The sequence below is a fragment of the Podarcis pityusensis genome (genome assembly GCF_964106645.2).
Source record: "Podarcis pityusensis genome assembly, chromosome: 2".
Taxonomy (NCBI): Eukaryota; Metazoa; Chordata; class Lepidosauria; order Squamata; family Lacertidae; genus Podarcis; species Podarcis pityusensis.
The window spans coordinates 111460060-111476056 of record NC_138029.1 but is presented as its reverse complement, the minus strand read 5'-3'; the positions used below and the strand labels follow the sequence as shown (position 1 = coordinate 111476056).

At 46.9% G+C, this 15997-nt stretch overlaps 1 protein-coding gene across 5 annotated transcripts in view; it reads left to right on the top strand.

Annotated features, from left to right (window-relative positions):
- Positions 1–15997, top strand: part of LOC308469970 (C-type lectin domain family 2 member D-like) — a 123567-nt gene that overhangs the window by 102042 nt on the left and 5528 nt on the right. For 2 of the 5 annotated variants that reach the window (XM_080993128.1, XM_080993129.1), the window contains 2 exons: positions 10462–10629; positions 12644–12760. In XM_080993128.1, coding sequence (XP_080849254.1) covers positions 10462–10629; positions 12644–12760 — 285 coding nt within the window. Of the gene's footprint in view, positions 1–5373; positions 5875–7273; positions 7445–10461; positions 10630–12643; positions 12761–15997 lie in introns of those variants that run through there. The other 3 variants (XM_080993131.1, XM_080993132.1, XM_080993133.1) reach the window with 3 other exon arrangements.

Below are 15997 nucleotides of genomic sequence, written 5' to 3'. Positions count from 1 at the left end.
TTGCATATATGCCTAATTCCTTATACTTTATGTCATATATGCCTAATCACTTATCCCTTACTGCCTATTTACCTAATCCCTTCTGCTTTATGGTATATATGCCTTATACCTTATGGCATATCCTGTATGCCTAATCCCTTATGATTTACAGTTTATATGCCTTATGCCTTATGGCATATACTGTATACCTAATGCCTTATGCCTTACGGTTTATATGCCTTATGCCTTACGGTTTATATGCCTTATGCCTTATGGCATATACTATATGCCTTATGCCTTATGCCTTACGGTTTATATGCCTTATGCCTTACGGTTTATATGCCTTATGCCTTATGGCATATGTACCTTATGCCTTATGGCATATCCTGTATGCCTAATCCCTTACGCCTTACGGTTTATATGCCTTATGCCTTATGGCATATACTGTATGCCTAATGCCTTATGCCTTACGGTTTATATGCCTTATGCCTTACGGTTTATATGCCTTATGCCTTATGGCATATGTACCTTATGCCTTATGGCATATCCTGTATGCCTAATCCCTTACGCCTTACGGTTTATATGCCTTATGCCTTATGGCATATCCTATATGCGTAATCCCTTACACCTTACGGTTTATATGCCTTATGCCTTACGGTTTATATGCCTTATGCCTTATGGCATGTACTGTATGCCTAATTCCTTATGCCTTATGGTTTATATGCCTTATGCCTTATGGCATGTACTGTATGCCTAATCCCTTACACCTTACGGTTTATATGCCTTATGCCTTATGGCATGTACTGTATGCCTAATCCCTTATTCCATATGGCATATATGCCTATTGCCTTATGGCATATATGCTTTATGCCTTATGGCCAGTGCCGTATTTATGTATAAGCTAAACAGGCTATATTTTAGGGCCCCACTCTCTTGGGGGCCCCAAAAATTTAAAGGGGAAAAACCCTGAATGTACATTTCCACAATATAAGATAGAAACAAGTAAAATAAAACCTACAAACAGCAACAGTGTTTTGTGTTGTGTTGGACCTATTAGCTCCATAAATTACCATATAGCATATATTCAACACAAAAAACAGTGACAATTTGTTGTTGACAAAGGACAGCAGGACATAAAAAGGGCCCCATTACCTTCTGTATCTTAGGGACTCATCAAACCTAAATCCGGCCCTGAATGAGGGAGAGTCTACCACCTTTTCGAGGGAGTCCCTCCCACTGTCAAATAGTTCTAACTGTCAGAAAGTTCTTCCTAATGTTTCATCAGAATCTACCCCTCCAAAGCAGGAGAAAGCAAGTTTGCTCCCTTTTCCACGTGACAGCCCTTAAAACATTTGAAGATGGCTATCCTATCTCCTCTCGCTCTCCTCTTTTCCAGGCTAAACATGCCCTGCTCCTTCAACCGTTCCTCACAAGGCTTGGGTTCCAGACCCTTGATCATCTTGGTCACCCTCCTCTGCCCATGTTCCAGCTTGCAAACCTCTTCTTAAACTGTGGCACCCAGAGCTGGACACAGTACTCCAGATGTGGTCTGCCCAAGGCATAACAGAGCAATACTATTTTGGGGCTATCAGAGTGTCGCCTGATAGGAAGGGAGAGTGCTCTTCTGCTTGGACCCTGCTTGCAAGTTTCTCACAGGCATCTCGTTGCTGCCAGTGAGAACAGGAAGCTGGGACTAGATGGGCTGTTCGCTTGACCTGGCAGGCTGCTCTTGCATGAATAGTCGTCACCACCATAATTTCACTTCTCCTTTATACAGCTGCCAGTCTTCTTTGAGTCAATTGGGGAGTGTGTGTGGTTTGTGGGGCTTGTTATGTGGTTGCCCTGACAAGCCCCTGCATGTCGATGTATCACCACATCACTGCATACCAGGTGGAAACTCTCACCAAAATCCCCAGAGACAAGTGGGAAGGACCCAGCAGATTGATTTTGTGTAATACGTGATAAAAAGCAGTTTTCTTTAAATAAAACCCATGTGGTATTTAGTTTACACAAGCACAGTAGTTTGTTCTAGGGCAGGAGTGTCTAAATTCTAGCCTGGATTTGGCTGAGAGAAGGCCAATTGTTAAAAGTAAATAAATGGTGAGAACACTGAAATAATGTTTTTTTATGATGTTATTTTAATGATGTGTTTGCTGCCCTCGGCTCCCTTGGGAGGAAGGGCACAATGTCAACTGAATGAATAAGAAACGGGAGGATATTAAAGGGGCTAATTTAACAGCACTGTGCAGTTAGCCCTGATACAGAAGCCTTACATGAAAGCCAAGATTATTGGGAGGAAATAAACATGTAGAGAGATGTGACTGCAAAAAAACAGATAAGAGCTGAATTGCCTCTATACATTCTTCAGACAACATAAGCAAAGTCCCTAGGACAGCGGTTCTCAAAGGGCGTGCCATGCCATGGGGAGCGTTGCAGGAAGAATCAAGGACAATCCAAGAAACATTTAAACATTTCAATGTAACATAGTATAGTATAGCTCTCATATTTAGTACAGAATACAGTGGTACCTCGGGTTAAGTACTTAATTCGTTCCAGAGGTCCATTCTTAACCTGAAACTGTTCTTAACCTGAAGCACCACTTTAGCAAATGGGGCCTCCTGCTGCCGCCGTGCCGCCAGAGCACAATTTCTGTTCTCATCCTGAAGCAAAGTTCTTAACCTGAAGCACTATTTCTGGGTTAGCGGCATCTGTAGCCTGAAGTGTATGTAACCTGAAGCGTATGTAACCCGAGGTACCACTGTATAGAATAAATCTCATGCTTATACATACTTAGGGTATATTTTGGGGATTATTCCTGTTCTTATGAACTTATACTTTCTGGATGTCCCACCATCATATTATAAAGTAGTTGTGTTCTATATTATAAATCAGGCACTGCTAGTTGTTGTCCCCCATCCCCAGCCATGTTGTTGTTGTTGTTTAGTCGTTTAGTCGTGTCCGACTCTTTGTGACCCCATGGACCAGAGCACGCCAGGCACTCCTGTCTTCCACAGCCTCACGCAGTTTGGTCAGACTCATGCTGGTAGCTTCGAGAACACTGTCCAACCATCTCGTCCTCCATCTTTCCCAACATCAGGGTCTTTTCCAGGGAGTCTTCTCTTCTCATAAGGTGGCCAAAGTATTGGAGCCTTAGTACTGGAGGCCATGTATTTCCACAAACAATTTAAAAAATAAAAAATTCCGTATGGCCCATGCAAGTTTTTATTCTTAGCATGTGGCCTAGAGAAAAAGAAAGAGAACCACTGCTCTAGGGTATATTCCAATGTATGGATATGTTAAATGTTAAATATTGGTTTCTCTTTAAATGCTGTATCTCTGTTTATTAGAAAACTTTCTGCAGTGGTGTCTGCACACAGAAGCCCCTCAGTATTTTCGTTTCTCATTCTGCTTAGCTGATTATAGTTTAGATTTTGTTAACATTTGTTTTCTCTTTTGTTACATTTTTGACTGGCTGTGTTCGTTACACAACTTTAAAAAATAATTAGAAAGTAAATAAATGAATAAAAAGATTCCCAAACCCAGTTGGGAAGGTCCTTAACTCAGTAGTATAGCACATGCTCAACCTGCAAAAAAAGAAAAAAGAAGAAAAGTCCCATTTTCAATCCTAGGACAAGGGAGGACAACAAGGACAATTTTTTGCTGGGCATCCAGCCCGGTGAACTATTATTGAAGAGTCAAAAGGTTGCTTGTTATTTTGTGACATTTTGGATTGTATCCTGTTGCTTTTTTTCTTTATTTGAATATATCTGGGTGACATCTGACTGGCCATTGCAAAAACAGGGTGTTAGTAGACTTGCTTGGCCTCCAGCAGTTTCCTCTCAAGTTCATATTTTTGTCTGCTGCAGAAGATGGCTCATTTCCTGAGCACTTGCAGACATTAAGAGGGTTTGTGCTGTGTGTGGTTTCTGCAGACAAGTGAAGGCCTCTTTAGGCAGGTTTTGAACAAAACAAAAAGTGGTCATTAACTGGTGAGAAGGGGAACGCCCCTCGCAACAAAAGCAAAGCCCAGGGGTCCATCTATGAACTGAAATAAAAATCTGCCTGGCTGGAACAATGAAGATGGGTCTTGCTTGCCTGGATGGAAGATGGAGAGATGGGTGGGTGTGTAGAAACCAATGATTTTTTTGGGGGGGGGGTCATTAGAAGCTGAGGCTCCAATACTTTGGCCACCTCATGAGAAGAGAAGACTCCCTGGAAAGGACCCTGATGTTGGGAAAGATGGAGGGCACAAGGAGAAGGGGACGACAGAGGACGAGATGGTTGGACAGTGTTCTCGAAGCTACCAGCATGAGTTTGACCAAACTGCGGGAGGCAGTGGCAGACAGGAGTGCCTGGCGTGCTCTGTCCATGGGGTCATGAAGACTCGGGCACAACTAAATGACTAAACAACAACAACAACAAATGAGGCTAGGATGCCAGTCAAAGCCAGTAGAGTAAAAGCTGGACTGCCTCCTCCCAATTTTCCAATGGGTCTCCGGGGCAAACAGACTTAAGGGAGACCAGGGCAGCCACCCACAGCCCCCACCACTACCCAAATACATTGGGGGCAAAAATATGTCTACTTAGAATTAAGTCCTATTGAATTCAGTGGCACTTACTTCCATGCAACTGGGTTTCCTTCTTCAATGGAATTTCTTTCTCAGAGGCCCGTCTTCTTCTCTTCCTGCTGCCACTCGTTTCCCCTCCTGGATTTGCTCTTTCCTTTCTATGCCTTTTCAGCAGGCAGAAATCCGAGAGGTGCAGCTTCTCCCCACCACTCGGGAGAAAGCAGCAACAGTTCAACTTCTGCTTGGGGAGCGATGTGATGGCTGGGCGAGCCCCTTCTCTGTAGCAGAGGAAGCAGCAAAGAGGAGCGGCTTCGGGCAAGAGGCCTGAGGGTTCTAGCAAGGTCCAGAATCCACCCAAAGGGGAACTCGGCCCCTAGGCTAGGAGTTGGCTCCTAAGATCCTTAAAGGTAAAGGGACCCCTGACCATTAGGTCCAGTTGTGACCGACTCTGGGGCTGTGGCGCTCATCTCGCTTTATTGGCCGAGGGAGCCGGTGTACAGCTTCCAGGTCATGTGGCCAGCATGACTAAGCCGCTTCTGGCGAACCAGAGCAGCGCACGGAAACGCTGTTTACCTTCCCGCCAGAGCGGTACCTATTTATCTACTTGCACTTTGAGGTGCTTTCGAACAGGTTAGCAGGAGCAGGGACAGAGCAACAGGAGCTCACCCCGTCATGAGGATTCGAACCGCCAACCTTCTGATCGGCAAGTCCTAGGCTCTGTGATTTAACCCACAGAACCACCCCCTATGCTCCTTACCAAAGCCTAAAAAGCATTAACTAGGCTTTTGTTAGGAGCAATGCCACAGCCACAGGTGAAAATGGGGGCAATGAAGGCAGAACCCCGAGGCGCCTTTACAGAAATAGAATTGTAGAATTGGAAAGGGTCCTAGGGTCATCTAGTCCAACCCCCGGCGATGCAGGAATCTCAGCTAAAGCATACATGGCAGGTGGCCATCCAAGCTCTGCTGAAAAACCTCCCAAGGAAGGAGAGCCCACCGCCTCTACTGTCTTTCACTTTCTGAACAGTTCTTTCTGATATTTCATCACAGGAGCGCAAAAGCCCAAGTAACATTTTCACCAAAGACTTCAGGCTGTTTTGTTTGGGCGACTGCCCAGTCCAGAAAAACCACAGAAAGGAAAAACCGTGGGCCTGGGTTACCGGAATCACATCAGTCCACCCGTTGACGCTAACTCGTCTCCGTATGGGGTGAGTTGAAGGCGGGGACAGGACCGGGGGTGTTGCTACCCCCACCCCCGGTCACGTCTCTTTCCTCGCTGCAAAGCGGCTGCTGGGTGGGGAATAGAAGGAAGGCTGCGATCAAACCAAGTAAGTCAGGGTCTTTTCCCACTACCGAGCGTAGTGACGGGACAGGCGAGTCTGAATCTCCACGGGCTTTCGCGGTGGGGGGGGGGGGCGGCCGGGGAGAAGCAAAAGTCCGTGGCTGTTTGAGACGAGGCTTGTCCCAGAGGAAAGCCCGGCTGCAGCAGCTCTGCGCGCCGTTGCTGGGATAACGAGAAGTCCCATGCTGCCGAGGCGATGGGACTTCTGAGTAGTCCTGCGGAACGCTAGTCCACTGGGTCTACTCTGGAATAGGACTGGCATAGTAGCCAACTGCTGGGGGGGGCAGCTGACCCCCAAAGCAAGTAAATAAATAAAAGTACTTAAGTAACTGGCCAATTGCGCTGCAGATAACTCGGTTCTTTTTCCTCCGCCAGCATAAAGCCTGCCTTTTCCATGGGTCGAGGCCGCTTCCTCCCCCCATAAAATATTTGAGGGGGATGGGTTTCCCCCAAAATGGATGAGCATTGCCATTCAGATGGTGTGTATGTCTTGGGATCATTTTTGTGCCCCCCCCCCAATATTTTATTCAAGTCAGCATCCTTACCTAGGCCTCTGCATGTAGCTCAGTCTTGTTCAAACCGGCTGCCAGCAGCTCTTCAGAGTTTCAGAGGTGGGGGGTGGTATTCCCAGCCCTACTTTTGTTGCTGGGGGTCGTATCTGGGTCCTTGTGCGTGCAAGGCTGGTGCTCCGCTGCTGAGCGAAGGCCCTGCCCAGTTCACATGTTCCAGGAAGGTCTCCATTTCCAAATTCAGGAAGAGAGGTTGATTCAAATGCTAAGGGCAAATGTCAGCGGACTTTGGACAAAGAGAACCGAGGATCCCCGCGTCCGTTTCGCCTCCTCCTTGATAGGAAGTTTAGCGTAGGCGCTGCGGGTTCTGGGCTCCCCAATTCCTTTCCACGTCTTTCTTTCTCTCTTGATTTGTGTGTGCAGGGGTGCAAACTTGAATAAAACATTGGGGGGAGGGAGATAAGCCCCGCTCCACATAATCAATCATATGATTGGTGCAGCCCTCTAAAATATTCCATGGGGGGTGGGGGACGAAGCAGTGGCGTAGCGTGGGGGGTGCAGGGGGGCCGGCCGCACCAGGCGCAACATCTGGGGGTTAGGGGGCGCAAATCCACGGGCTAGGGGTTGCAAATTACTTGCCTTGCCCCGGGTGCTGACAACCCACGCTACGCCACTGGGACGAAGACCCCTCTGCCCCTAGGAGTTTGCTCCTGTGTGTGCGTGTAGATTCCAGATCAGTTCTTCTTACACCTGTCATTCATTCATTCATTCCCCCGCCCCCTGTGAACTAAATAGTGCTCCCCGCGACATTATGCTCCTTAAGGATAAGATGTCCCTTCCGTGTGACACCTACCACCACCCACTCACGTCCTCCTGCAGTCGTTTCTTCTGTCTAAAGAAGAAAAGAAAGTTTCCGATTTTCTGCACACGCGCGCGCTTGCGCCCAGGCGTACACTCCGCGCCGCCTCCCTCCCTTTCCTTTCCTCCCCGAGGCAGAGAGCCATCGAGCCGAGTAGCGACAAAGGCAGCCCTCTTCTAACCAGGTCGGTAGGTGATGGGCCTGTGTGCGGGGCCGGGGCGAGTCTCTTTTCTCTTAACTTGAAAATCTCCTCTAGCTGCTAATTGCTTCAACTACTTTCTTCCTTTCTGAACTTTTATCCGGGATGGGAGGTGGGGAGAAGTCTTGTTCAAAACGATGGGGATTTCCGAGCAAACATTCGAGCAGGGTGTCCTTTAAGAGGAATGCCATTTAAGAAGAGAATTAAAAAAAAAAAACTTTCGTGCATTTGACGCCAATTGGTTTATGTTCATTTCTTTTATTAACTCTCACCCAGAGGAACCTACGCCCTCTGTAACGCATACATATTTGGGGCTTAACTGAACATGCTGCTATAATCTTCTGCCTTAAACACATCGTGATTGTATTTTGCTTTGTATCTGGTGATCAGTACCGATTGTTTGTGTTGTTTCGTGTTATTCTGAATGAAAACGATATTGTTTTTAGAATTGCATAATATTATTTAAGAGATTTGCACTTTCTGCTGAAACTTGCAATTTCTCACAATACAGTAATGAGCAGCCTTTCGTGTAAGGAAAGTTAGCGGTGGTTACTTCAAAGATGTGGTAATAAGGTGGGGAATTCCAAACTCCACTTACCTGCTCAATTCCTTGAGTAACCTTGGGCCAGTCACTGTCTCTCACTTTCAGCCCGGCCAACCTCAGAGTCCATTGCCAAAGTTCATTAGGTAGGGAAGTTGCGCTGAACTCCATGGAATAACTTAGGGTGGGAAAGCAATATATGAACATCTGGACAATTTGTGAGGTTCTGTTGCTGTGAAGGTTTTATTATTGGTTTTTTATTGTTTGTTGCAGTTTTGAAAGGGGGGGGGAGCTACCCTTAACCAAGACTTAGGAGCAACAGGGGCAACCTCACAAGTGATGGCCATCTGTCATGGACGCTTTTTAGCCACGATTCCTGCATTGCAGGGGGTTGGACTAGATGACCCTTGGGCTGTTCCAACTCTAAGATTCTTCGATTCTGCTCTTGGTTAACTGAGGAGGCCAGTTAACCATGCAGGCTTTCAATGCCTCAGCTGTTTGTGACAAGCAGATATTCAACAGGTTCAGCTTCCTCACCTATTGATTGGGTGTCTTCCTAACCCAAGGAAATGATGGCCCAGTTGTAAAAAAGAAGACAAGCCTATTATTCTGCCTGCTTTAAATATGCTGCTAGGTGCACCATCGCCAAAAGCAGCTGCTGCCCATTCCTTCTTGCAAATGGTTAATCATGATGTCTCTGTGTTATCTGAAAGTACAGTGGTACCTCGGGTTACAGACGCTTCAGGTTACAGACTCTACTAACCCAGAAATAGTACCTTGGGTTAAGAACCTTGCTTCAGGATGAGAACAGAAATCGCTCGGCAGTGGCGCGGCGGCACTGGGAGGCCCCATTAGCTAAAGTGGTGCTTCAGGTTAAGAACAGTTTCAGGTTAAGAACGGACCTCCGGAACGAATTAAGTACTTAACCCGAGGCCTCTAGATATGAACAGGATCCGTTGTGGAGCCCCATTTGCATTTAGAAGCAAACGTAACTAGTGACGGCACGTCTGCGCATGCACGTGTCGCTTTTCGCTGCTTCTACGCATGCACGTGATGTCATTTTGAGCATCTGTGCATGCACAAGCAGCCAAACCCAGAAGTAACACGCTCCGTTACTTCCAGGTTGCCGCAGAGCGCAACTGAAACGCGCTCAACTCGAAGCGTATTCAACTCGAGGTATGACTGTACTTGTCACTGAGGTAGCTTGAAGGATTGCAGCACAGCAAGATGTCTTCTTCTGAGACAGACTGTTGGCCCTGATAGCTTTGTATCATCTGCACTGGCTCTCACATTTGTCATCGCACGACCCCTGTGAGAGTGTTTGGCTGAGAATGAGTGACTGGCCAGAGGGAACATTGTGAGTTCGTTGCTGAGTGGGGATTTGAGTCTGACACTCTGAACACACCAGTATCTGATGGGCTCTGCTGGCTTGTCGCCCCAGCCCTGGCCTCACCATTGCCCTGCTTTGCCCCAACACCACCCAGGTAGGCTGGGTCACAGGCCAACACTCTGACCACTATGCAACAATCTGGTTTTACAAAGTATACTAGGAAGATCTGGAGCATTTTGTATTGACTATCTTTTGGCTGACCAATTTCCTGAGATTACTGCAAAGGTAGCTTATTTTTTTGCAGCAGCAGTTGCTTGTCGGCGTAGGATCCTGTCTTAGTTGTAAAATTACCTTACGTTGTTTTTTACCATTTAAATATAATTGTTCTATATTTCTCATTTTAAAAAGAAAATATTTTACATTGTTTTTAACTCTACATTTAATAGCATGCTTAACATATTATATTGTGTTTTATGTGCTCTAGTTTTTTCCTATCTTCTCTACTGGTTATTGACTGAAATTAGATAGATAGATGGATAGATAGATAGATAGATAGATAGATAGAGATACACATTTATAAAGGAACATTTTTTCAATTCTTTAATTTTGCAAGATTAAAACGGTTAACCAATTAATGACGAAATACAGAAAGCAAAACCCACACTGACCCATCTCAAATCACTGCTGCTAACGTGTCAATGGTGGATTTGCTGAATAAATACTCTGTGTTTCTGAACTGCTAGAATAGCACCCTCTCAAGTAGCAGGGCATTGACCCACTCGGCAGGCCAGTATCTGCCCATAAGAGCCTAAGAAGATGAGCCCCTCTGGACCAGATCAGTGACCCATGTGGTCAAGCATCTTCTTCTCCCAGCGAGCAGCCAGATGTTAGTAGGAAGCCCACATGCAAGATGGCAATGCAACACCCCAACTCCCCACTGGTGCTCCCCAGCAACTCATCTTCCTCAGCAATGAGCTACCAGTTGGCCATCAATGAGGTTAAGGTGAAATCAGAATCATAGGATACCTGATTTTGGATCCAATATCTGGAAAGTGTTTGTGTGTGTGTTTGTGCGTTGGTGGCATCAGTTCACAAGCCAGTTCCTTTTGCTGGCTTCATTTTGTTTCTGTTTCAGGTGACCTAAGACCAGAAGCTTTTTGCGCAACCAGAATTGCCCCTGGAGTGCAATTTTTCTCAAAAACGTCTGTGTGTGAAAGAGCTCACATGGCAGTCGAAGACGATCATGACCAGGTGGGGTCTCCCTTTGTCTCCAATGAACCCACTGCAGGAAGGCAAAGAGCAGGTAACTGTGGCCTCCCTATTAGGCAGTAAGGCATTTGGAGCAGAGATGAGGAACTGGTGGCCTTCCAGATGTTGTCCTTCCAGCCCCTTGGCCATGCTGGCTGGGGATGCTGGCAGTCTAACAACATCTAAAGGGGCACAGATTCTCCATCCCTGATTTGGAGCAACCAGCAGCTGCCTGAGTGAAAAGATTCTGCTCTAGGAAATAGCAGCTGGATTTAGGAGTACAGTGGTACTTATTTTTCTGATATCAGTCCTAACCCTGGAGAGCTGCAGCCAGTAAACCATTCTCAGCTGGGTGGGATTGACTCAGTATAAGGCAGATTCCCAAGTTCTGCTGGCATTGGAGGCAGCTGGAGACTTGGGAGCGCAGCAATCTGCCTTCTAAGGGCATTGGCCATTAGTTCAGAGTTGCTACACCTCGGATGCAAAGAAAGCCATTATAGTAGAACTGCTGGTCATACTCTTGCATGTAAGCATTAGGCCAATTAAACTCAAATAACACTCAGCTACGGTATCTGGGCCTTTAATAGAAACCATCAAAACGCAACGCAGCCGTAAACCACACACTATTCATTGGATTAAGGTGGTGATAGAGCAGATTGAGTTGCCATCCGATCCCTCAATGGCAAAAAATAACTGGCATCTTACGGTGAGCAAATTGCAAACTTTCCAACAAGTATAAACCTCCATGCTCCAGCTACTCACTAAACTTTTCCAGCTCAAGGAACAGGGCATCTGCGGCGCCAGGGTGCAAAGATCTGCCTAGTGCCCCTCGGTTGCCCAGAGCTGTCAACCTTTTTTTAGGGGGGGACCCCAAAGTTGTTCACCTTTTTAAGGAAATGGTTGTTTACCTTTAGAACGATTGTGGGACACAGGGACTCACAGCGCCAACCAATGGGGGTGCCAGCGCCCCACACACAGGGGCATACGAAGGTGGGTGCAGGTTCCATGCTGGAGGGGGACAAAATGTTGGGCGTCACAGTCGCCGCACTGTCCACCTGCTGCCTCCCCCCCCCCCCCCCCCGCTGCATGGTGGCTAACTGTTGATTTCTGAACTTTGAATTTTATTGTTATTCATGTTTTTATACTGCTTTTTATGCTGCTTTTACAATTAAGTGTTCTAAATTTGTTGTTAGCTGCCCTGAGCTCAGTTTTTGAACTGGGAAGGGTGGGGTATAAATAAAAAAAATATTATTATTATTATTATTATTATTATTATTATTATTATTGAGATGGAAAAATTTAGTGAGTAGCTGGAGGAGGTGGATGTCTATACAGTAAAAATGTGTTTATACTATGGGAAAGCTTGCATTTTGCTCACCATAAGATGCCAGTTTTTGCTCCTGGTAAGTTTCCCCTCATGTTTCCGTCTTAAAATAATAATACAACACTCTTCATTAAAAGTAACAGGAAATGTTGTATTTGACTGCTTCAGTGATGTTACATTCCACAATCAGCAGCCTCGGCACCCTGCCGCCCCCCCCCCGGCCCCCGGGCATGTGACCACCTGTCTGTCAGCATCAGAGACTGGGCGAGCATGGAGGGCTCCCTCAATGCGCTCACGCACTGCCAGTGTAGAACATGAAGCAAAAATGATCCCCCCCACCCTTGTAGATGCACTTGATTTCTTTTTAAAGAGGCCAGCCATAGCAAGCCTGCCAATTGGACTATGCCTTAAGCAGCAAAATGTCTTGGGCTGACACAGTCTGGCGGTGACCCTGACTCTGGGTGGCTGTGTGTTCTACTTGGCAGAGTACAGTCCTCTACTTCATAATGGCTGCTGTTCATTTGGGAGGGTTGGGTTAAAGACAAGAGTGAAGACTAGAAAAGTTTGAAACTCTTGCCATTTCCCCACCCTTTGAGGGAGAGACAGTAGGCAGACGCAAGTCCCACACTGCCATTTCAGGCAGCACGGAACCTGCAGGCGCCTAAGCCACCATGTCACTCCTAAAAAGTTCCCTGAGCCCAATTTTTTAAAAAAAACTCATTTTGTCACCCTCCCCCCCCCCCAGTGACGTCACCCAGGGTGGACCGCACCCCCTGCACCCGCTCTCCTCCGCAGACCATCTTCATCATCATCCTCATTGTCATTATTGTCATCCTCATCATTCTCCTTGGCACTGGAGCTGGTAAGTAGTCCAACTGTCCATGCTGCTGCCTTGATACGTTTTTCCTTTGACCTCCCCACCCCCCCCCCATTCCCTTAGCCAGGTATCTTCCGCTACTAAGTCTGAATTACAGATTTGGCCCTTCCCTGGATTTCAGCCATTGCCACAGCCTTGCTGCCTGCCAGTCTCTGTGCTGCGGCCAGCCTGCCACCATCTTTCCATAGTGCAGCTATGAGATGGTACCCAGTATCAATACATGATTGAAGCTTCCTATTATTACAAGTTTTGGGTGGGTGGGTGGGAAGCAAGACCTCCTCAAACCCTTAGACTTGGTAAAAGTTAGAAAATCAAATTTAGTTGAAAACTGAACCCTGTGGACTCAGCAGGGATAGTGGAGATCAGCCATTACGGAACAAAAATGAGTCACTGAGACAAAGGGAGTGGCTCTGACCACAGAGCACAGAGAAGAAGGTTGCTGGGGCAACCAGGCATGATGTCAGAGAAGAATTATAGGAAAGATGGAGCAAGCAGACACAAAGGGGAAAGTCCTCTGCAAGGGCTGCTGGGAAGGAGGAGGAGGAGGAGGAGGAGTTTCGACTTGATATTCCTCCTTTCACTCCCCTTAAGGAGTCTCAAAGTGGCTAACAATCTCCTTTCACAGAATGCCGCTGCAAGGCTCCTTACGGGGTCCTTGCCATGGGATCACATTCATCCAGTGCTTTACCAACTGCACTGGCTCCTGGTGGAGTACAGGGTCAGTTGTAAGGTGCTGGTTTTGACCTTTAAAGTCCTGTGCGACCTAGGACCCACATACCTACGGGACTGCCTCTCCTGGTATGCCCCGTGGAGGACCTTAAGGTCCACAAATGACAACATTTTGGAGGTCCCAGGTCGCAAGGTGGTTAGATTGGTCTCAACTAGGGCCAGGGCCTTTTCAGTACTGGCCCTGACTTGGTGGAACACTCTTGTCACAAGAAACTAGGGCCCTGCAGGACTTGACATCTTTCCGCAGGGCCTGCAAGACAGAGCTGTTCCGCCTGGCCTTTGGTTTGGACTCAGTCTGACCCTTATGTTTCCCTCCCCTTATGGTCTTGATTTATCGGCTACTTTTAAAATGAGGCTGCATTTTAAATTGCATTTTAACCTGTATTTTAAATTTTTGTTTGTTTGTTTTTGTTTTTGTTTTGTTTTTTCCCTATTATGTTTTTACTGTGATTTTATTGGTGTTAGCCACCCTGAGCCCTGCTCTGGCTGAGGAGGGCGGGGTATAAATAAAATTTATTATTATTATTATTATTATTTTCCCTTTCTCCCACACAACAAACACTCTGTGAGGTGAGTGAGGCTGAGAGACTTCAGAGAAGTGTGACTGGCCCAAGGTCACCCAGCAGCTGCATGTGGAGGAGCTGGGAAGCGAACCTAGTTCACCAGATTACGAGTCCACCGCTCTTAATCACTACACCACGCTGGCTCTCACGCTGGAGGAGGAGAAAGGCAGAATCTTCTGGGCTGGTGGGCTGGCTGCTTGAAAGCAGTTTGGGAGAGATACCTTGGCCTCCAGAGCTGCCCTGCTGTGGGGGACAAGCCTCTCTTGAGATAGCCATGCTGTAAGATCCAGACTCCCTCCATCCAAACTCAGCTGTAAAGATGTGAATAAAACATACTTCTTAAAGCCACTATGGCCTCTGCTGCACCTTCATTTCCCCAGACCCTGGAAGAAGGCCAAGACCCCTGGAATCTTGTGCCCTACTGGGCAGAGATAGGGGTGGCCTCTAACAATATTCCACAAAAGGCAGGAAATGGCTAAGGTCAGCACTGGGTGACTTTCCTTGTGGTAAGTGTTGCTTTGATAAACATGGCAGAAAAATGAATTATGACTTTGGGCCCATGTAGACCACTGTTTTATTGAAGGTGGATTATGCAGCACGTTCTCGACACAATAATAGTGCATCAGTAGTGGGCTTATTCTGCTTCATTCATTCATTTATTCGGCCATGCTTCCCCAGTGCTCCCACATTGCTGCAGTAGAAGGAGGTGAGTGGGAGGCAGATTCGTCGGGGGCAGTAGAGGCAGAGAATCCATCCTCAGTCCCCCTGTCAGCCACAAGCTGAGCTTTTGACTAGGAGCTCCTCACCTCCCACACCTGGTGGCCCCAGAGCATCATCTCCCCTACACAACAAAACCCCCTAAACAAATAACGGAAACCTCTGAATAGCATGCAAAATTGTGGTTGGGGAAAAATACCTAAAGCAGTGGTTAGAAAAAACAAAGCAGTGGTTGGGAGGGGGGAGGAAATCCCCTAAAATACAGTTTGTTATCTGTCAAGGATTACGGATCTGCTCCAGGCAATCCTTTGTATTGTTACAAAAGTTGGGTGCCAACCCCACCTCCCCTCTCTACTGAGCAGTAGCAAGATCCAAGGGGGGGTCCAGGCGCTCACCCAGGGTCTCTGTTCTTTTGGAGAATTGAGACATGGCAGAGACTGTTGTTGTTGTTTAGTCGTTTAGTCGAGTCCGACTCTTTGTGACCCCATGGACCAGAGCACGCCAGGCACCCCTGTCTTCTACTTCTACTGTCTTCTACTGCCTCCCGCAGTTTGGTCAGACTCATGCTAGTAGCTTTGAGAACACTGTCCAACCTTTCGTCCTCTGTCGTCCCCTTCTCCTTGTGCCCTCCATCTTTCCCAACATCAGGGTCTTTTCCAGGGAGTCTTCTCTTCTCATGAGCTGGCCAAAGTATTGGAATCTCAGCTTCAGGATCTGTCCTTCCAGTGAGCACTCAGGGTGGATTTCCTTCAGAATGGAGAGGTTTGATCTTCTTGCAGTCTATGGGACTCTCAAGAGTCTCCTCCAGCACCATAATTCAAAAGCATCAATTCTTTGGTGATCAGCCTTCTTTATGGTCCAGCTCTCACTTACAACAGAGACTGTTGTAGCTTTAAGAAATATGGTTGATTCACCTACAGTATTTACACCTTCGGTCTGCATCTAGGGAGTCCAGATCTTACAGCATGGTCATTTCAAGAGGGGTTTGTCCCCCACAGCAGGGCAGCTCCGGAGTCTAAGGCATCTCTCCCATCTCTTCAACCACTCTGCCCAAGATGGATGATGATGATCATTATTATTGTTGTTGTTGTTGTTATTATTATTATTATTATTATTATTATTATTATTTATTATTTATACCCCGCCCATCTGGCTGAGTTTCCCCAGCCACTCTGGGCGGCTCCCAATCAAGTGTTAAAAACAATACAGCATT